At 47.0% G+C, this 22941-nt stretch overlaps 1 protein-coding gene across 12 annotated transcripts in view; it reads left to right on the top strand.

The window, feature by feature from the left end:
- The window catches only part of syne1b (spectrin repeat containing, nuclear envelope 1b), an 834787-nt gene that overhangs the window by 479409 nt on the left and 332437 nt on the right, over nt 1–22941 (top strand). For all 12 annotated transcript variants that reach the window (XM_085981815.1, XM_085981811.1, XM_085981814.1 and 9 more), the window contains 2 exons: nt 20211–20548; nt 22264–22408. In XM_085981815.1, coding sequence (XP_085837941.1) covers nt 20211–20548; nt 22264–22408 — 483 coding nt within the window. The remainder of the gene's footprint in view (nt 1–20210; nt 20549–22263; nt 22409–22941) is intronic.

Genomic DNA, 22941 nt, shown 5'->3' on the forward strand with positions numbered 1-22941 from the left:
ACAGCCCTCTCTATGATATTACAGCCCTCTCTCCGATATTACAGCCCGCTCTCTGATATTACAGCCCTCTCTCCAATATTGCAGCACTCTCTGTGATATTACAGCCCTCCCTCCTATATTACAGCACTCTCTCCAGTATTAAAGCCCTCTCTGTGGTATTACAGCCTTCTCTGCAGTATTACAGCCCTCTCTCCAGTATTGCACTACTCTCTCTGGCATTACAGTCCTCTCTCCGGTATTACAGTCCTCTCTCCGGAATTACAGTCCTCTCTCCGGTATTTAAGGACTCTCTCCAATATTACAGCCCTCTCTCCGGTATTACAGGCCTCTCCCCTTTATTACAGCCCTCTCTGTGGTATTACAGCCCTCTCTCAGGTATTACAGTCCACTCACCAGTATTACAGCCCTCTCTGTGGTATTACAGCCCTCTCTCAGGTATTACAGCCCTCTCTCCGGTATTACAGTCCTCTCTCCGGTATTACAGTCCACTCTCCGCTGTTACAGCCCTCTCTCCGGCATTAATGCTCTCTCTCCCGTATTACAGCCCTCTCTGCACTTTTAGAATCCTCTCTCCGGCATTACAGCCCTCTCTCCTGTATTACGGTCCTCTCTCCGGCATTACAGCCCTCCCTCCAGTATTACAGTCCTCTCTCCTGTATTACAGTCCTCTCTCTGGCATCACAGCCCTCTCTCCAGTATGACATTCCTCTCTCCAGTATTACAGTCCTCTCTCCGGTATTACAGTCCTCACTCCTGTATTACAGTCCTCACTCCTGTATTACAGTCCTCTCTCTGGTATTACAGCCCTCTCTCCAGTATTACAGCACTCTCTCTGGTATTACAGACCTCTCTCCGGTATTACAGCACTCTCTCCGGCATTACAGTCCTCTCTCCGGCATTACAGTCCTCTCTCCGGTATTGAAGTCCTCTCTCCGGTATTACAGTCCTCTCTCCGGTATTACACTCCTCTCTCCAGTATTACAGTTCTCTGCAACATTGCAGCCCTCTCTCTGGTATTACACTCCTCTCTCCAGCATTACAGCCCTCTCTCCAGTATTACAGTCCTCTCTCCGATATTACAGCACTCTCTTCGGCATTACAGTCCTCTGGTATTTCAGTCCTCTCTCCAGTATTACAGCTCACTCTCCAGTCTTACAGTCCTCTCTCTGGTATTACAGTCCTCTCTCTGGTCTTACAGTCCTCTCTCTGGTATTACAGTCCTCTCTCCAGTATTACCATCCCCTCTCTGGTATTACATTCCTCTTTCTGGTATTATAGCTCTCTCTCCGGTATTACAGGCCTCTGTCCGGTATTACAGTCCTCTGTCCGGTATTGCAGTCCTTTGTCCGGTATTACAGTCCTCTGTCCGGTACTGCAGTCCTCTGTTCGGCATTACAGTCGTCTCTCCAGTATTACAGCTCACTCTCTGGTCTTACAGTCCTCTCTCCGGTCTTACAGTCCTCTCTCTGGTCTTACAGTCCTCTCTCTGGTATTAGATTCCTCTCTCTGGTATTACAGCCCTCTCTCCAGCATTACAGTCCTCTCTCTGGTATTACAGCCCTCGCTCCAGTATTACAGTCCTCTCTCCGGTATTACAGTCCTCTCTCCGCTATTACACTACCCTCTCCATTATTACAGTCCTCTCTGTGGTATTTCAGTCCTCTCTCTGGTATTTCAGTCCTCTCTCTGGTATTTCAGTCCTCTCTCCATTATTTCAGTCCTCTCTCCATTATTTCAGTCCTCTCTCCAGTATAACAGTCCTCGCTCCAGTATTACAGTCCTCTCACCGGTATTACAGCCCTCTCTCCAGCATTACAGTCCTCTGGTATTACAGCCCTCTCTCCGGTATTAAAGCTCTCTCCAGTATAACAGCCCTCTCTCCGGTATTACAGCTTCTCTCCAGTATTACAGCACTCTCTGCGCTTTTACAGTCCTCTCTCCAGTATTACAGTCCTCTCTCCGGTATTACAGCCCTCTGGTATTACAGTCCTCTCTCCGGTATTACAGACCTCTCTCCGGTATTGCAGACCTCGCTCCGGTATTACAGTCCTGCCTCCAGTATTACACCACTCTCTCCGGTATTCCAGTCCTCTCTCTGGTATTACAGCTTCTCTCCCGTATTACAGCACTCTCTGCGCTTTTACAGTCCTCTATCCAGTATTACAGTTCTCTCTCCGGTATTACAGTCCTCTCTCCAGTATTACAGTCCTCTCTCCAGTATTACAGCCCTCTCTCTGGTATTACAGTCCTCTGGTATTACAGTTCTCTGTCCAGTATTACAGTCCTCTGTCCGGTATTACAGTCCTCTGTCTGATATTACGGCCTTCTCTCTGGTATTACAGTTCTCTGTCCGGTATTACAGTCCTCTGTCCGGTATTACAGCCCTCTCTCTAGTATTACAGTCCTCTCTCTGATATTATTGCCCTCTCTCTGGTATTACAGTTCTCTGTCCGGTATTACAGTCCCCTGTCCGGTGTTACAGTCCTCCCACTTTACTGCCCTCTCCCCAGTATTGCAGCTCTCTCTCCAGTACTACAGCCCTCTCTCTGGTATTACATTCCTTTCTCTGGTATTACAGTCCTCTCTCTGGTATTTTAGCCCTCTCTCCGGTATTACAGTCCTCCCTCTGGTATTACATTACTCTCTCCTGTATTACAGCACACTCTCTGGTATTAGTCCTCTCTCCGGTATTACAGTCCTCTCTCCGGTATTACAGTCCTCTCTCCGGTATTACAGTCCTCTCTCCAGTATTACAGTCCTCTGTCCGGTATTACAGCATCTCTCCAGTATTACAGCATTCTCTGCGCTTTTACAATCCTCTCTCCAGTATTACAGTCCTCTCTCCGGTATTACAGCCCTCTCTCTGGTATTACAGTCCTCTCTGTGGTATTACATTCCTCTCTCTGGTATTACAGCCCTCTCTCTGGTATTACAGTCCTCTCCCCAATATTACAGTCCTCTCTCCAGTATTACAGTCCTCTCTCCGGTATTACAGCCCTGTCTCCGGTATTACAGCTTCTCTCCAGTATTACAGCGCTCTCTGCGCTTTTACAGTCCTCTCTCTAGTATTACAGTCCTCTCTCCAGTATTACAGCCCTCTCTCTGGTACTACAGACCTCTCTCTGGTATTACAGTCCTGACTCCGGTATTACACCCCTCTCTCCAGTATTCCAGTCCCCTCTCTGGTATTACAGCTTCTCTCCCGTATTACAGTGCTCTCTTCACTTTTACAGTCCTCTCTCCGGTATTACAGTCCTCTCTCTGGTATTACGGCCCTCTCTCTGATATTACAGTTCTCTGTCCGGTGTTACAGTCCTCTGTCTGGTATTACAGCCCTCTCTCTGGCATTACAATCCTCGCTCTGATATTACTGCCCTCTCTCTGGTATTACAGACCTCTCTCCAGTATTACAGTCCTGCCTCCGGTATTACCCCCCTCTCTCCAGTATTCCAGGCCTCTCTCTGGTATTACAGCTTCTCTCCCGTATTACAGTGCTCTCTGCACTTTTACAGTCCTCTCTCCAGTATTACAGTCCTCTCTCCGGCATTGCAGTCCTCTCTCTGGTATTACAGACCTCTTTCCAGTATTACAGTCCACTCTCCAGTATTACAGTCCTCTCTCTGGTATTACAGCCCTCTCTCTGGTATTACAGTCCTCTCTCTGGTATTACAGTTCTCTGTCCAGTATTACAGTCCTCTGTCCGGTATTACAGTCCTCTCTCTGGTATTACAGCCCTCTCCCTGGTATTACAGTTCTCTGTCCAGTATTACAGTCCTCTGTCCGGTATTACAGTCCTCTCTCTGGTATTACAGCCCTCTCTCTGATATTACAGTTCTCTGTCCAGTGTTACAGTCCTCTGTCCGGTATTACAGCCCTCTCTCTGGTATTACAGTCCTCTCTCTGGTATTACAGTTCTCTGTCCGGTATTACAGTCTGCTGTTCGGTATTACAGTCCTCTCTCTCATATTACTGCCCTCTCTCGGGTATTGCAGCTGTCTCTCCAGTACTACAGCCCTCTCTCCGGTATTACATTCCTCTCTCTGGTATTACAGTCTTCTCTCTGGTATTACAGTCCTCTCTCTGGTATTACAGCCCTCTCTCCAGTATTACAGTCCTCTCTCTGGTATTACAGTCCTCTCTCCTGTATTACAGTCCTCTTTCCAGTATTACAGCACACTCTCCGGTATTAAAGCTCTCTCCAGTATAACAGCCCTGTCTCCGGTATTACAGCTTCTCTCCCGTATTACAGTGCTCTCGGCACTTTTACAGTCCTCTCTCCAGTATTACAGTCCTCTCTCCAGTATTTCAGTCCTCTCTCTGGTATTACAGCCCTCTCTCTGGTATTGCAGTCCTCTCTCTGGTGTTACAGTACTCTTTCCAGTATTACAGTCCTCTCTCTGGTATTACAGCCCTCTCTCTGGTATTACAGCCCTCTCTCTGGTATTACAGCCCTCTCTCTGGTATTACTGTCCTCTCTCCAGTATTACAGTCTTCTCTCCGGTATTACAGTTTCTCTCCAGGATTACAGCGCTCTCTGTGCTTTTACAGTCCTCTCTCCAGTATTACATTCCTCTCTCTGGTATTACAGCCCTCTCTCTGGTATTACAGTCCTCTCTCCAGTATTACATTCCTCTCTCCGGTATTACAGCCCTCTCTCTGGTATTGCAATCCTATTGCTGTTATTACAGCCCTCTCTCTTGTATTACAGTTCTCTGTCCAGTATTACAGTCCTCTCTCCGGTATTACAGTCCTCTCTCTGGTATTACAGTCCTCTCTCTGGTATTACAGTCCTCTCTCTGGTATTACAGTCCTCTCTCTGGTATTACAGCCCTCTGTCTGGTATTACAGCCCTCTCCCTGGTATTACCGTCCTCTGTCCAGTATTACAGTCCCCTGTCCAGTATTACAGTCTTCTCTCTCATATTACTGCCCTCTCTCCGGTATTGCAGCTCTCTCTCCAGTACTACAGCCCTCTCTCTGGTATTGCAGTCCTCTGTCCGGTATTATAGCGCTCTCTCTGGTATTACAGCCCTCTCTCAGGTATTACAGCCCTCTCTCCAGTATTACAGTCCTCTCTCCACTACTACAGCTCACTCTTCGGTCTTATAGTCCTCTCTCCGGTATTACAGTCCTCTCTCCAGTATTACAGCGCACTCTCCGGTCTTCCAGTCCTCTCTCCGGTATTACAGTCCTCTCTCTGGTATCACAGTCCTTTCTCCGGTATCACAGTCCTTTCTCCCGTATTACAGTCCTCTGGCATTACAGCGCTCTCTCCAGTATTACCGTCCTCTCTCCGGTATTTCAGTCCTCTCTCTGGTATTTCAGTCCTCTCTCCGGTATTACAGTCCTCTCTCCGGTATTAAAGTCCTCTGTCTGGTATTACAGTCCTCTCTCTGGTCTTACAGTCCTCTCTCCAGTATTAGAGGCCTCTCTCTGGTATTACAGTCCTCTCGCCAGCACTACAGCCCTCTCTCCGGTATTACACTCCTCTCTCTGGTATTACAGTCCTCTCTCTTGTATTACAGTCCTCTCTCTGGTATTACAGTCCTCTCTCCGGTTTTAAAGTCCTCTGTCCGGTATTACAGTCCTCTCTCTGGTCTTACAGTCCTCTCTCCAGTATTAGAGGCCTCTCTCTGGTATTACAGTCCACTCTCCGGTATTACAGTCCTCTTATCAGTATTACAGTCCTCTCTCCTTTATTACAGTCCTCAGTCCAGTATTACAGTCCTCTCCAGTATTACAGTCCTCTCTCCGGTATTACAGTCCTCTCTCCAATATTACAGTCCTCTTACTGGTATTACAGTCCTCTCTCCAGTATTACAGCCCTCTCTCTGGTATTACAGTCCTCTCACCAGTATTGCAGTCCTCTCTCTGGTATTACAGTCCTCTCTCCGACATTACAATCCTCCCTCTGGTATTACACTCCGCTCTCCAGTACTAAAGTCCTCTGCAATATTGCAGCCCTCTCTCTGGTATTACACTCCTCTCGCCGGCATTACAGCCCTCTCTCCAGTATTACAGCGCACTCTCCGGTCTTGCAGTCCTCTCTCCGGTATTACAGTCCTCTCTCCAGTATTACAGCTCACTCTCCGGTCTTACAGTCCTCTCGCTGGTCTTACAGTCCTCTCTCTGGTATCACAGTCCTTTCTCCGGTATTACAGTCCTCTGGCATTACAGCCCTCTCTCCAGTATTACCGTCCTCTCTCCGGTATTTCAGTCCTCTCTCTGGTATTTCAGTCCTCTCTCCGGTATTACAGTCCTCTCTCCGGTATTAAAGTCCTCTGTCCGGTATTACAGTCCTCTCTCTGGTCTTACAGTCCTCTCTCCAGTATTAGAGGCCTCTCTCTGGTATTACAGTCCTCTCTCTGGTCTTACAGTCCTCTCTCAAGTATTAGAGGCCTCTCTCTGGTATTACAGTCCACTCTCCGGTATTACAGTCCTCTTATCAGTATTACAGTCCTCTCTCCTTTATTACAGTCCTCAGTCCAGTATTACAGTCCTCTCCAGTATTACAGTCCTCTCTCCGGTATTACAGTCCTCTCTCCAGTATTACAGTCCTCTCTCTGGTATTACAGTCCTCTCACCAGTATTACAGTCCTCTCTCTGGTATTACAGTCCTCACTCCGATATTACAATCCTCCCTCTGGTATTACACTCCGCTCTCCAGTACTAAAGTCCTCTGCAATATTGCAGCCCTCTCTCTGGTATTACACTCCTCTCGCCGGCATTACAGCCCTCTCTCCAGTATTACAGTCCTCTCTCCGGTATTACAGCACTCTCTTCGGTATTACTGACCTCTCTCTGGTATTACAGCTCACTCTCTGGTATTACAGCCCTCTCTCTGGTCTTACAGACCTCTCCCCGGTATTACAGGCCTCTCTCCTGTATTACAGCCCTCTCTCCATTATTACAGTCCTCTCTCCGGTATTACAGCTATCACTCCGTTATTACAGCGCTGTCTGCGAATTTACAGTGCTCTCTCCAGTATTTCAACCCTCGCTCCGGTATTAAATGCCTCTCTCCAGTATTACAGCTCACTCTCCGATATTACAGCCCTCCCTCTGGTATTACTGCCCTCTCTCAGGTATCACAGCCCCCTCTCCAGTATTAAAGTCCTCTCTCTGGTATTACATTCCTCTCTCCGGTATCACAGCCCTCTCTTCGGTATTACAGTTCTCTCTCCAGTATTACAGCTCACTCTCCGGTATTACAGTGCTCTCTCTGGTATTACAGTCATCCCTCTGGTATTACAATCCTGTCTCTGGTATTACATTCCTCTCTCCAGTATTACAGGCCTCTCTCTGGTATTACAGCCCTCTCTCTGGTATTACAGCCCTCTCTCCGGTATTACAGTCCTCTCTCCGGTATTACAGTCCTCACTCCTGTATTACAGCCCTCTCTCCAGTATTACAGCCCTCTCTCCAGTATTACAGCCCTCTCTCCAGTATTACAGTCCTCTCTCCGGTATTATAGCCCTCTCTGCGGTTTTACAATCCTGTCTCTGGTATTACAGTCCTCTCTCCAGTATTACCGTCCTCTCTCCGGTATTTCAGTCCTCTCTCCGGTATTTCAGTCCTCTCTCCGGCATTACAGCCCTCTCTCCAGTATTACCATCCTCTCTCCGGTATTGCAGTCCTCTCTCCGGTATTTCAGTCCTCTCTCCGGTATTACAGTCCTCTCTCCGGTATTAACGTCCTCTGTCCAGTATTACAGTCCTCTCTCTGGTCTTACAGTCCTCTCTCTGGTCTTACAGTCCTCTGTCCAGTATTAGAGGCCTCTCTCTTGTATTACAGTCCTCTCTCCAGCATTACAGCCCTCTGTCCGGTATTACAGTCCTCTCTCTGGTATTACAGTCCTCTCTCCGGTATTAAAGTCCTCTGTCCGGTATTACAGTCCTCTCTCTGGTCTTACAGTCCTCTCTCCAGTATTGCAGTCCTCTTATCAGTATTACAGTACTCTCTCCATTATTAAAGTCCTCTCTCTGGTATTACAGTCCTCAGTTCAGTATTACAGTCCTCTCCAGTATTACAGTCCTCTCTCCGGTATTACAGTCCTCTCGCCAGTATTACAGTCCTCTCACTGGTATTACAGTCCTCTCTCCAGTATTACAGTCCTCTCTCCGGTATTACTGTCCTCTCGCCAGTATTACAGTCCTCTCACTGGTATTACAGTCCTCTCACTGGTATTACAGTCCTCTCTCTGGTATTACAGTCCTCTCTCCGATATTACAATCCTCCCTCTGGTATTACACTCCGCTCTCCAGTACTGAAGTCCTCTGCAATATTGCAGCCCTCTCTCTGGTATTACACTCCTCTCGCTGGCATTACAGCCCTCTTTCCAGTATTACAGTCCTCTCTCTGGTATTACAGCACTCTCTTCGGTATTACTGACCTCTCTCTGGTATTACAGCCCTCTTTCTGGTCTTACAGACCTCTTCCCGGTATTACAGGCCTCTCTACTGTATTACAGCCCTCTCTCCATTATTACAGTCCTCTCTCCGGTATAACAGCTATCACTCCGTTATTACAGCGCTGTCTGCGATATTACAGTGCTCCCTCCAGTATTACAATCCTCTCTCCAGTATTAAATGCCTCTCTCCAGTATTACAGCTCACTCTCCAATATTACTGCCCTCCCTCTGGTATTACTGCCCTCTCTCAGGTATTACAGCCCTCTCTCCAGTATTAAAGTCCTCTCTCTGGTATTACATTCCTCTCTCCGGTATTACAGCCCTCTTTTCGGTATTACAGTCCTCTCTCCAGTATTACAGTGCTCTCTCTGGTATTAAAGTCATCTCTCTGGTATTACAATCCTCTCTCCGGTATTACATTCCTCCCTCCAGTATTACAGGCCTCTCTCTGGTATTACAGCTCACTCTCCGGTATTACAGCCATCTCTCCGGTATTACAGTCCTCTCTCCGGTATTACAGTCCTCACTCCTGTATTACAGTCCTCTCTCCGGTATTACAGCCCTCTCTCCAGTATTACAGCCCTCTCTCCAGTATTACAGCCCTCTCTCCGGTATTACAGTCCTCACTCCTGTATTACAGTCCTCTCTCGGTATTACAGCCCTCTCTCCAGTATTACAGTCCTCTCTCTGGTATTACATTCCTCTCTCCAGTATTACAGGCCTCTCTCTGGTATTACAGCTCACTCTCCGCCATTACAGCCCTCTCTCCAGTATTAAAGTCCTCTCTCTGGTATTACATTCCTCTCTCCAGTATTACAGCTCACTCATCAGTATTACAGTCCTCTCTCTGGTATTACAGTCATCTCTCTGGTATTACAATCCTCTCTCTGGTATTACATTCCTCTCTCCAGTATTACAGTCCTCTCTCCGGTATTACAGTCGTCACTCCTGTATTACAGTCCTCTCTCCAGTATTACAGCCCTCTCTCCAGTATTACAGCACTCTCTCTGGTATTACAGCCCTCTCTCCGGTATTACAGCTTCTCTCCCATATTACAGCCCTCTCTACACTTTTGCAGTCCTCTCTCCAGTATTACAGTCCTCTCTCCGGCATTACATTCCTCTCTCCGGTATTACAGCACTCTCTCCGGTATTACACTCCTCTCTCCTGTATTACAGTCCACTCTCCGGCATTACAGCCCTCTCCCTGGTATGACAGCCCCTCTCTGGTATTACAACCCTCTGTCCTGTATTACAGGCCTCCCTCCAGTATTACAGTCCTCTCTCCGGTATTACAGTCCTCTCTCCGGTATTACAGCCCTCTCTGCGGTTTTGCAGTCCTCTCTCTGATATTACATAGAAACATAGAAGATAGGAGCCTGCTCCGCCATTCAATGAGATCATGGCTGATCATCCAAATTCAGTACCCTGTCCCTGCCTTCTCCCCATATCCCTTGATCCCTTTAGCCTTAAAAAATATATCCAACACCTTCTTGAATATATTTAATGACCTGGCCTCCACCGCCCTCTGTGGCAGAGAATTCCACAGGTTAACCACTCTCTGGGTGAAGAAATTCCTCCTCATTTCAGTCCTAAATGGCTTACCCCTTATCCTTAAACTATGACCCCTGTTTCTGGACTCCCCGGCCATCGGAAACATCCTTCCTGCATCTAGTCTGTCCAGGCCTGACAGAATTTTATAGGTTTCGATGAGATGCCCTCTCAACCTTCTAAACTCCAGTGAGTATAAGCCCAATCGACACAATCTCTCCTCATACGTCATTCCTGCCTTCCCAGGTATCAGCCTGGTGAATCTTCGCTGCACTCCCTCCATGGCAAGAACGTCCTTCCTCAGATAAGGCGACCAAAACTGCACACAATACTCAAGGTGCGGTCTCACCAAGGCCCTGTACAACTGCAGCAAGACATCCTTGTTCCTATACTCGAACCCTCTTGCTACGAAGGCCAACATACCATTTCCCTTCTTAACCGCCTGCTGCACCTGCATGCTTACCTTCAGCGACTGGTGCACAAGAACACCCAGGTCTCTTTGCACTTCCCCTTCTCCCAATCTATTGCCATTCAAATAATAATCTGCCTTCCTGTTTTTGCCACCAAAGTGGATAACCTCACATTTATCCACATTATAGTGCATTTGCCATGTTTCTGCCCAATCACCCAACCTGTCCAAATCGTACTGGAGTTTCACGACATCCTCCTCACAGCATACCCTCCCACTCAGCTTTGTGTCGTCTGCAAATTTGGAGATATTACATTCAATTCCCTTGTCCAGATCATTAATATATATTGTGAACAGCTGGGGTCCTAAGACCGATCCTTGCGGTACCCCACTAGTCACTGCCTGCCACTCGGAAAACGACCCGTTTATTCCAACTCTTTGCTTTCTATCCGCCAACCAGTTCTCTATCCAAGTCAATACTTTGCCCCCAATCCCATGTGCCTTAATTTTGCACGCTAATCTCTTATGTGGGACCTTATCGAAAGCCTTCTGAAAGTCTAAATATACGACATCCACTGGTTCTCCCTTATCTATTTTACCAGTTACATCTTCAAAAAATTCCAGAAGGTTAGTCAAGCACGATTTACCTTTTGTAAATCCATGTTGACTTTGTCCAATCCCGTCACTGCTTTCCAAGTGCTCTGCTATTACATCTTTTATAATGGACTCTAGCATTTTCCACACTACAGTCCTCTCTCCAGTATTACAGCTCACTCACCGGTCTTACAGTACCCTCTCTGGTATTACAATCCTCTCTCTGGTATTACACTCCTCTCTCCAGTATTACAGTCCTCTCTCTGGTATTACAGTCCTCTCTCCGGTATTACAGTCCTCTCTCCAGTATTTCAGGCCTCTCTCCAGTATTACAGCTCACTCTCCTATATTACAGCCCTCTCTCCAGTATTACAGTCCTCTCTCCAGTATTACAGTCCTCTCTCCATTATTACAGACCCCTCTCCAGTATTACAGCCCTCTCTCCGGTATTACAGCCCTCTCTCCGGTATTACAGTCCTCTCTCTGGTATTACAGTCCTCTCTCCGGTATTACAGTCCTCTCTCCAGTATTTCAGGCCTCTCTCCAGTATTACAGCTCACTCTCCTATATTACAGCCCTCTCTCCAGTATTACAGTCCTCTCTCCAGTATTACAGTCCTCTCTCCAGTATTACAGACCCCTCTCCAGTATTACAGTCCTCTCTCCAGTATTTCAGGCCTCTCTCCAGTATTACAGCTCACTCTCCTATATTACAGCCCTCTCTCCAGTATTACAGTCCTCTCTCCAGTATTACAGTCCTCTCTCCATTATTACAGACCCCTCTCCAGTATTACAGCCCTCTCTCCGGTATTACAGCCCTCTCTCCGGTATTACAGTCCTCTCTCCGGTATTACAGTCCTCTCTCCAGTATTACAGTCCTCTCTCCAGTATTACAGTCCTCTCTCCGGTATTACAGCCCTCTCTCCGGTATTACAGTCGTCTCTCCGGTATTACAGTCCTCTCTCTGGTATTACAGTCCTCTCTCTGGTATTACAGTCCTCTCTCCGGTATTACAAGCCTCTCTCCAGTATTACAGTCCCCTCTCCGGTATTACAGGCCTCTCTCCAGTATTACAGCCCTCTCTCCGGTATTACAGTCCTCTCTCCAGTATTACATTCTCTCTCCAGTATTGCATTCCTCTCTCCGGTATTACAGTCCTCTCTCTGGTATTACAGTCCTCTCTCCGGTATTACAAGCCTCTCTCCAGTATTACAGTCCCCTCTCCGGTATTACAGGCCTCTCTCCAGTATTACAGCCCTCTCTCCGGTATTACAGTCCTCTCTCCAGTATTACAGTCCTCTCTCCGGTATTACAGTCCTCTCTCCGGTAGATATGTGATATTTATAGATATGTGAAGAGAAAAAGATTGGTGAAGTCAAGCGTAGGTCCCTTACAGTCAGAATCAGGGCAATTTATAATGGAGAACAAAGAAATGGCAGACCAATTAAATACATATTTTGGTTCTGTCTTCACGAAGGAGGACACAAATAACCTCCCAGAAATGTTGGGTAATATAGGGACTAATGAGAGGGAGGAACTGAAAGAAATCAGCATCTGTAGGGAAATGGTGTTGGGGAAGTTGACGGGATTGAAGGCCGATAAATCCCCAGGGCCTGATAATCTACATCCTAGGGTACTTAAGGAAGTGGCCCTGGAGAAAGTAGATGCATTGCTGGTCATCTTCCAGAACTCGATAGACTCTGGAGCAGTACCCATGGATTGGAGGGTAGCTAATGTTACCCCACTATTCAAAAAAGTTGGTAGAGAAAAAGAGGGGAATTATAGACCGGTAAGCCTGACATCGGTAGTGGGGAAAATGCTAGAGTCCATTATAAAAGATGTAATAGCAGAGCACTTGGAGAGCAGTGACGGGATCGAACAAAGTCAATATGGATTTACAAAAGGTAAATCGTGCTTGACTAATCTACTGGAATTTTTTGAGGATGTAACTGGTAAAATAGATAAGGGAGAACCAGTGGATGTGGCGTATTTGGACTTTCAGAAGGCTTTCGATAAGGTCCCGCATAAGAGATTAGCTTGCAAAATTAAGGCACATGGGATTGGGGGCAAGGTATTGACTTGGATAGAGAACTGGTTGGCAGATAGAAAGCAAAGAGTTGGAATAAACGGGTCATTTTCCGAGTGGCAGGCAGTGACTAGTGGGGTAGCGCAAGGATCGGTCCTAGGACCCCAGCTGTTCACAGTATATATTAATGATCTGGACGAGGGAATTGGATGTAATATCTCCAAATTTGCAGATGACACAAAGCTGGGTGGGAGGGTATGCTGTGAGGAGGATGTCGTGAAACTCCAGTACGATTTGGACAGGTTGGGTGATAGGGCAGAAACATGGCAAATGCACTATAATGTGGATAAATGTGAGGTTATCCACTTTGGTGGCAAAAACAGGAAGGCAGATTATTATTTGAATGGCAATAGATTGGGAGAAGGGGAAGTGCAAAGAGACCTGGGTGTTCTTGTGCACCAGTCGCTGAAGGTAAGCATGCAGGTGCAGCAGGCGGTTAAGAAGGCAAATGGCATGTTGGCCTTCGTATCAAGAGGGTTCGAGTACAGGAATAAGGATGTCTTGCTGCAGTTGTACAGGGCCTTGGTGAGACCGCACCTTGAGTATTGTGTGCAGTTTTGGTCGCCTTATCTGAGGAAGGATGCTCTTGCCATGGAAGGAGTGCTGTGAAGATTCACCAGGCTGATACCTGGGATGGCAGGAATGACATATGAGAGATTGTGTCGATTGGGCTTGTACTCACTGGAGTTTAGAAGATTGAGAGCGGATCTCATCAAAACCTATAAAATTCTGTCAGGCCTGGACAGACTGGATGCAGGAAGGATGTTCCCGATGGCCGGGGATTCCAGAACTAGGGGTCATAGTCTAAGGATAAGGGGTAAGCCATTTAGGACTGAGATGAGGAGGAATTTCTCCACCCAGAGAGTGGTGAACCTATGGAATTCTCTGCCACAGAGGGCGGTGGAGGCCACTTCATTAAATATATTCAAGAAGGAGTTGGACATATTTCTTAAGGCTAAGGGGATCAAGGTATATGGGGAGAAGGCAGGGACAGGGTACTGAATTTGGATGATCAGCCATGATCTCATTGAATGGCGGAGCAGGCTCGAGGGGCCAAATGGCCTACTCCTGCTCCTATCTTCTATGTTTCTATGTTTCTATGTATTACAATCCTCTCTCCAGTATTACAGTCCTCTCTCCAGTATTACAGTCCTCTCTCCGGTATTACAGTCCTCTCTACGATATTACAATCATCTCCCCAGTATTACAGTCCTCTCTCCGGTATTACAGTCATCTCTCTGGTATTACAGTCCTCTCTCCAGTATTACAGTCCTCTCTCTGGTATTACAGCACTCGCTCTGGTATTACAATCCTCTCTCCGGTATTACAGTCCTCTCTCCAGTATTACTGCCCTCTCTCTGTTATTACAGCCCTCTGTCTCATATTGCAGTCCTCTCTCCAGTATTACAGTCCTCTCTCTGGTATTACACTCCTCTCTCCAGTATTACAGTCCTCTCTCTGGTATTACAGACCTCTCTCCAGTATTACAATCCTCTCTCCGGTATTACAGTCCTCTCTCTGGTATTACAGCCCTCTCTCCAGTATTACAGCCCTCTCTCCGGTATTACAGTCCTCTCTCCAGTATTACAGTCCTCTCTCCAGTATTACAGCCCTCTCTCCAGTATTACAGTCCTCTCTCCAGTATTACAGTCCTCTCTCCGGTATTACAGCCCTCTCTCCAGTATTACAGCCCTCTCTCCGGTATTACAGTCCTCTCTCCAGTATTACAGTCCTCTCTCCGGTATTACAGTCTTCTCTCCGGTATTACAATCCTCTCCCCAGTATTACAGTCCTCTCTCCGGTATTACAGTTATCTCTCCGGTATTACAGTCCTCTCTCCAGTATTACAATCCTCTCTCCGGTATTACAGTCCTCTCTCCGGTATTACAGCCCTCTCTCCAGTATTACAGTCCTCTCTCTGGTCTTACAGTCCTCTCTCCAGTATTATAGTCCTCTCTCCAGTATTACAGCCCTCTCTTCAGTATTATAGTCCTCTCTCTGGTCTTACAGTCCTCTCTCCGGTCTTACAGTCCTCTCTCCGCTCTTACAGTCCTCTCTCCGGTATTACAGTCCTCTCTCTGGTATTACAATCCTCTCTCTGGTCTTACAGTCCTCTCTCCAGTATTACAGTCCTCTCTCCGGTATTACAGTCCTCTCTCCAGTACTGCAGTCCTCTCTCTGGTATTACAGTCTTCTCTCCAGTATTACAGTCTTCTCTCCAGTATTACAGTCATCTCTCCAGTATTACAGCCCTCTCTCCAGTATTACAGTCCTCTCTCCGGTATTACAGTCCTCTCTCCGGTATTACAGTCCTCTCTCTGGTATTACAGTCCTCTCTCCGGTATTACAGCCCTCTCTCCGGTATTACAATCCTCTCTCCAGTATTACAGTCCTATCTCTGGAATTACAGCCCTCTCTCCAGTATTACAGCCCCCTCTCTGGTATTACAGTCCTCTCTCCAGTATTACTGCCCTCTCCCCGGTATTACATTCCTCTCTCCAGTATTACAGTCCTCGCTCTGGTATTACAGTCCTCTCTCCGGTATTACAGTCCTCTCTGTGGTATTGCAGTCCTCTCTCTGGTATTGCAGTCCTCTCTCTGGTATTGCAGTCCTCTCTCTGGTATTGCAGTCCTCTCTCTGGTCTTACATTCCTCTCTCCGGTATTACAGCCCTCTCTCGGGTATTACAGTCCTCTCTCCAGTATTACAGCCCTCTCTCCAATATTACAATCCTCTCTCTGGTATTACAGTCCTCCCTCCGGTATTACTGTCCTCTCTCTGGTCTTACAGTCCTCTCTCCAGTATTACAGTCCTCTCTCTAGTCTTAAAGTCCTCTCTCCAGTATTACAGTCCTCTCAGTGGTCTTACATTCCCCTCTCCAGTATTATAGTCCTCTCTCTGGTATTACAGTCCTCTCTCTGGTCTTACAGTCCTCTCTCCAGTACTACAGCGCTCTCTTCATTATTACAGTCCTCTCTCCGGTATTACAGTCGTCCCTCCAGTATTACAGTCCTCTCTCCAGTATTACAGTCCTCTCTCCGGTCTTACAGTCCTCTCTCCGCTATTACAGTCCTCTCTCTGGTATTACAATCCTCTCCCTGGTCTTACAGTCCTCTCTCCGGTATTACAGCCCTCCCTCTGGTCTTACAGACCTCTCTCCAGTATTACAGCGCTCTCTCCAGTATTGCAGTCCTCTCTCTTGTATTACAGTCATCTCTCCAGTATTACAGTCCTCTCTCCAATATTACAGCCCTCTCTCCAGTATTACAGTCCTCTCTCTGGTATTACAGTCCTCTCTCTGGTATTACAGTCCTCTCTCTGGCCTTACAGTCCTCTCTCCGGTATTACAGCCCTCCCTCTGGTCTTACAGACCTCTCTCCAGTATTACAGCGCTCTCTCCAGTATTACAGTCCTCTCTCCAGTATTACAGCCCTCTCTCCAGTATTATAGTCCTCTCTCCAGTATTACAGTCCTCTCTCCAGTATTACAGTCCTCTCTCCGGTATTACAGCCCTCTCTCCGGTATTACAATCCTCTCTCCAGTATTACAGTCCTCTCTCTGGAATTACAGCCCTCTCTCCAGTATTACAGCCCCCTCTCTGGTATTACAGTCCTCTCTCCAGTATTACTGCCCTCTCACCGGTATTACATTCCTCTCTCCAGTATTACAGTCCTCGCTCTGGTATTACAGTCCTCTCTCTCGTCTTACAGTCCTCTCTCCAGTATTACAGTCCTCTCTCCAGTATACAGTCCTCTCTCTGGTCTTACAGTCCTCTCTCCAGTCTTACAGTCCTCTCTCCGGTCTTACAGTCCTCTCTCCGGTATTGCAGTCCTCTCTCTGGCATTGCAGTCCTCTCTCTGGTATTGCAGTCCTCTCTCTGGTATTGCAGTCCTCTCTCTGGTATTGCAGTCCTCTCTCCAATATTACAATCCTCCCTCTGGTATTACAGTCCTCCCTCCGGTATTACAGTCCTCTCCTTGGTCTTACAGTCCTCTCTCCAGTATTACAGTCCTCTCTCTAGTCTTACAGTCCTCTCTCCAGTATTACAGTCCTCTCAGTGGTCTTACAGTCCCCTCTCCAGTATTATAGTCCTCTCTCTGGTATTAAAGTCCTCTCTCTGGTCTTACATTCCTCTCTCCAGTATTACAGCCCTCTCTCGGGTATTACAGTCCTCTCGGGTATTACAGCCCTCTCTCCAATATTACAATCCTCTCTCTGGTATTACAGTCCTCCCTCCGGTATTACAGTCCTCTCTCTGGTCTTACAGTCCTCTCTCCAGTATTACAGTCCTCTCAGTGGTCTTACAGTCCCCTCTCCAGTATTATAGTCCTCTCTCTGGTATTACAGTCCTCTCTCTGGTCTTACAGTCCTCTCTCCAGTACTACAGCGCTCTCTCCATTATTACAGTCCTCTCTCCGGTATTACAGTCCTCCCTCCAGTATTACAGTCCTCTCTCCAGTATTACAGCCCTCTCTCCAGTATTACAGTTCTCTCTCCAGTATTACAGCCCTCTCTCCAGTATTACAGTCCTCTCTCTGGTATTACAGCCCTCTCTCCAATATTACAGTCCTCTCTCTGGTCTTACAGTCCTCTCTCCAGTCTTACAGTCCTCTCTCCGGTATTACAGTCCTCTCTCCGGTATTACAGTTCTCTCTCTGGTCTTACAATCCTCTCTCCAGTCTTACAGTCCTCTCTCCAGTATTACAGTCCTCTCTCTGGTCTTACAGTTCTCTCTCTGGTATTACAGTTCTCTCTCTGGTCTTACAATCCTCTCTCCAGTCTTACAGTCCTCTCTCCGGTATTACAGTCCGCTCTCTGGTCTTACAGTCCTCTCTCCAGTATTACAGCGCTCTCTCCAGTATTGCAGTCCTCTCTCTGGTATTACAGTCTTCTCTCCAGTATTACAGTCTTCTCTCCAGTATTACAATCCTCTCTCCAGTATTACAGCCCTCTCTCCAGTATTACAGTCCTCTCTCCGGTCTTACAGTCCTCTCTCCGGTATTACAGTCCTCTCTCTGGTATTACAATCCTCTCTCTGGCCTTACAGTCCTCTCTCCGGTATTATACTCCTCTCTCTGGTCTTACAGTCCTCTCTCTGGTATTACAGTTCTCTCTCTGGTCTTACAATCCTCTCTCCAGTCTTCCAGTCCTCTCTCCAGTCTTCCAGTCATCTCTCCGGTATTACAGTCCTCTCTCTGGTCTTACAGTCCTCTCTCTGGTCTTACAGTCCTCTCTCCAGTATTGCAGTCCTCTCTCTGGTATTACAGTCTTCTCTCCAGTATTACAGTCTTCTCTCCAGTATTACAGTCATCTCTCCAGTATTACAATCCTCTCTCCAGTATTACAGCCCTCTCTCCAGTATTACAGTCCTCTCTCCGGTATTACAGTCCTCTCTCTGGTATTACAGTCCTCTCTCTGGCCTTACAGTCCTCTCTCCGGTATTACAGTCCTCTCTCTGGTCTTATAGTCCTCTCTCCAGTATTACAGTCCTCTCTCCAGTATTATAGTCCTCTCTCCAGTATTATAGTCCTCTCTCCAGTATTACAGTCCTCTCTCCAGTATTACAGTCCTCTCTCCGGTATTACAGCCCTCTCTCCGGTATTACAATCCTCTCTCCAGTATTACAGTCCTCTCTCTGGAATTACAGCCCTCTCTCCAGTATTACAGCCCCCTCTCTGGTATTACAGTCCTCTCTCCAGTATTACTGCCCTCTCACCGGTATTACATTCCTCTCTCCAGTATTACAGTCCTCGCTCTGGTATTACAGTCCTCTCTCTCGTCTTACAGTCCTCTCTCCAGTATTACAGTCCTCTCTCCAGTATACAGTCCTCTCTCTGGTCTTACAATCCTCTCTCTGGTCTTACAGTCCTCTCTCTGGTATTGCAGTCCTCTCTCTGGTATTGCAGTCCTCTCTCTGGTATTGCAGTCCTCTCTCTGGTATTGCAGTCCTCTCTCTGGTATTGCAGTCCTCTCTCTGGTATTGCAGTCCTCTCTCTGGTCTTACAGTCCTCTCTCCAGTATTACAGCCCTCTCTCGGGTATTACAGTCCTCTCGGGTATTACAGCCCTCTCTCCAATATTACAATCCTCTCTCTGGTATTACAGTCCTCCCTCCGGTATTACAGTCCTCTCTCTGGTCTTACAGTCCTCTCTCCAGTATTACAGTCCTCTCAGTGGTCTTACAGTCCCCTCTCCAGTATTATAGTCCTCTCTCTGGTATTACAATCCTCTCTCTGGTCTTACAGTCCTCTCTCCAGTACTACAGCGCTCTCTCCATTATTACAGTCCTCTCTCTGGTATTACAGTCCTCCCTCCAGTATTACAGTCCTCTCTCCAGTATTACAGCCCTCTCTCCAGTATTACAGTTCTCTCTCCAGTATTACAGCCCTCTCTCCAGTATTACAATTCTCTCTCCAGTATTACAGCCCTCTCTCCAGTATTACAGTCCTCTCTCTGGTGTTACAGCCCTCTCTCCAATATTACAGTCCTCTCTCTGGTCTTACAGTCCTCTCTCCAGTATTACAGCCCTCTCTCCAGTATTGCAGCCCTCTCTCCAGTATTACAGTCCTCTCTCCTGTATTACAGACCTCGCTCTGGTATTACAGCTACTTTCCCATATTACAGACCTCTCTGCGCTTTTACAGCCCTCTCTGCAGTATTACAGTCCTCGCTCCGGTATTACAGTCCTCTCTCCGGTATTACAGCCCTCTCTCCGGTATTACAGCCCTCTCTCCGGTATTGCAGTCCTCTCTCTGGTATTGCAGCCCTCTCTCCTGTATTACAGCCCTCTCTCTGGCATTACAGCCCTCTCTCCGGTATTACAGCCCTCTCTCCAGTATTACAGTCCTCTCTCTGGTATTACAGCACTCTCTCTGGTATTACAGTCCTCTCTCCGGTATTACAGTCCTCTTCAGTATTACTGCCCTCTCTCTGTTATTACAACCCTCTGTCTCATATTGCAGCCCTTTCTCCGGGTCTTAGGAAATGACTCCTCATTTGCAAGGAAATGATATTGGTGGATCTTGTGAGAATTGTTACAATCAAACCTGGCAATTGTTTCTGTTGGAGTCCATGCAGCATATGAATGCCCTTGTTGATCTGACGACTGAATTGGCAGAGTGATAATGAAAATTTCTCTTGCCCCCCCCCCCCCCCCCCCCGCCAGATGTCCCTGGACATGGTGCAGTCCTTGATCCAGCGGTACCAACGGGCAGTCCAGTCTGCCGGTGACTGGTTGGAGGATGCCAGTGCACTCTTACAGCAGACAGGCGATGGGCTGGACGTGGAGGGTTCAGAGGAGACCTTGAGAAGGCACGTCGAGTTCTTCGCCACAGAAGCAGTCCTCATGAGCCAACTGGGAGAGTTGGAAGGCCTGGTGCCTGAACTACTGCCATCGATCAACGTGGCGGGCAGAGAGCAAGTAGAACAGAGCTTGGCCTCATTACGGCAAAGACAAGCGGACACTGAGCAACAAGCTCAAGGTCAGCAAGACATCCTGCAAAAGTAAGTTCTCCAAATAGGTGGCGATACAGCTCATGTGTTTTACTATATGAGGCTGCAGTGTCATTGAGCTGATCTGGGCAGGTTGGTGTCGCAGTTATACAATTAAGTGAGATTTTTAACTTGCCAACCAGGCATAGAACTGGCATGGTGATCTACCACACTTGGAGTACTGTGCACAGTTCTAGTCTCCATATTACAACAAGGATATAAAGGCACTGGCGAAGGTGCAAAATAGATTTACAAGAATTAAACTAGATCTGGAAATTATAACTATCAGGAAAAACTGGGGCTTTTTCCTCTCGATAGGGTAAATGTTTTGATAGGGTAAATGTAGAGAAGATGTTTCCACTTATGAAGGAGTCCAAAACTAGGGGTCACAAATATAATACAGTCACTAATAAATACAATAGGGAATTCAGGAGAAACTTCTTTACCCGGAGAGTGGTTGGAATGTGGAACTTGCTACCATATGGAGTGGTTGAGATAAATAGCATAGATGTATTTAAGGGGATGCTAGATAAGCACATGAGGGAGAAAGGAATATGCAGATAGGGTGAGATGAAATAAGGTGGGAGGAGGCTCGTGTAGAGCATAAACTGTGGCACAGACCTGTTGGGCCAAATGGCCTGTTCCTCTGCTGTAAATTCTATGTCATTAATTTCCATTGAAATCATGGAAAATCTACCCCAATGTCTTGGGACAGCATCTGCAGGAGGGTATATCGTTATCAAAGTTGTGCAATATTAGTGCAATGGTTTGATGATTTAACCCTCCAGAGTTTCGTATGACAGCCTCGCATATCGGGTTTTCGAGCAGCGAGGGACACACACCTGGTTTGCAACTCGCCTGGTTTTCCATCCATCAGTCTACCACTAGCCTAGCTTGGCTCAGGGGTAGCGCTCTCGCCTCTGGATCAGAAGGTCATGAGTTCATAGCCCCACTCCAGAGACCTGAGCTCAAAATCCAGGCTGACACTCCCAGTGCTAGTGCTGAAAGAGTGCTGCACAATCAGAGGTGCCGTCTTTCGGATGAGACGTAAAACTGAGGCCCCGCCTGCCTGTTCAGGTGGATGTTAAAGATGCCATGGAATGATTTAAAGAGCATGGAGTTCTTCTGGTGCCCTGGCCAATTCTCCTCCCTTAACCAAAAACAAATTAAGTAGTCATTTTTGTAATTTACTGTTTGTGTGATAGCTCAGTACAATTTGATCTGTGATTAGTTGAAGTTGGCTGTGAAGGTTAGACTGAATGGTTGTCTTGATTGTGTCATTGGATTGACCAGGTCAAGTTTTGCACAGACAGGCCAAAGGGTATGGAAACAACAAAAATTACTGAAGGAAGCCATTCGGCCCTTCTTGCCTGGGCCGATGCTAGCTCCTCAACTGAAGCTGTCTATTCTAATCCTGTTCCCCAATATCCTGAGGCACTCGAGATAACTCTTCAAGGGCCTGTTGGAGTGGGCGTAATGAATGAGTTATCCCATCGTGAGGCCCGGGATACGCCTTTTCTTTGTTTTAAACTAAAATATGGTTTCTCCCTTTCAATTATTAAGTAAGTCGCCTGTTTTTGCAACACCTTAGCAGAGCTAGGTGTTTTCGAACTACAATCCCTCGTACCAGTGTCAGCTCTCCCATTAGACCAGCACTGCTCCGGGAAATATTGATTTCTTTTTAAACCAAGAGCTGACTAAGTGTGGTTCCGGCACATTTCCCCTAGATGTGTAACCCAGTGGCACGACTACCAGGAGGCCAGGCAGCAGGTCATTGCTCTGATGAACCAGGCGGAAAAGAAGTTGTCGGAATTTTCCACAGCCAAAGCAGCAACTAGCCATGAGAGTGAAGAGAAGCTGACACAACATAAGGTCAGTACAGCAACAATAACTGGCTCACAACATAAGGTCAGTACAGCAACAGTAACTGGCTCACAACATAAGGTCAGTACAGCAACAGTAACTGGTTCACAGCATAAGGTCAGTCCAGCAACAGTAACTGGTTCACAGCATAAGGTCAGTACAGCAACAGTAACTGGTTCACAGCATAAGGTCAGTACAGCAACAGTAACTGGTTCACAACATAAGGTCAGTACAGCAACAATAACTGGTTCACAACAATAGCTAGCTCACAACAATAACTAAATCACAACAATAACTAGCTCATAACACATGCTCTCTCTTTTTCTTTCTGTTTCTTTCGTTTTCTCTTTTTTTCTCCCTCTCTCGGTTTCTACGAATTCCAAGAATTGAAAAGTAGAGAAGTTATGCTAAAGTTGTATCGAACCTTTGGTTAGACTACACTTGGAGTACTGCGTACAATTCTGATTGCCCTATTATAAAAAGTATATAGAGGCACTGGAGAGGGTGCAAAAAAGATTTACAAGGATGATACCAGAACTGCG

The sequence above is a fragment of the Somniosus microcephalus genome, chromosome 3 (genome assembly GCF_052327205.1).
Source record: "Somniosus microcephalus isolate GS21.2 chromosome 3, FLI_Smic_1.0, whole genome shotgun sequence".
Taxonomy (NCBI): domain Eukaryota; kingdom Metazoa; phylum Chordata; class Chondrichthyes; order Squaliformes; family Somniosidae; genus Somniosus; species Somniosus microcephalus.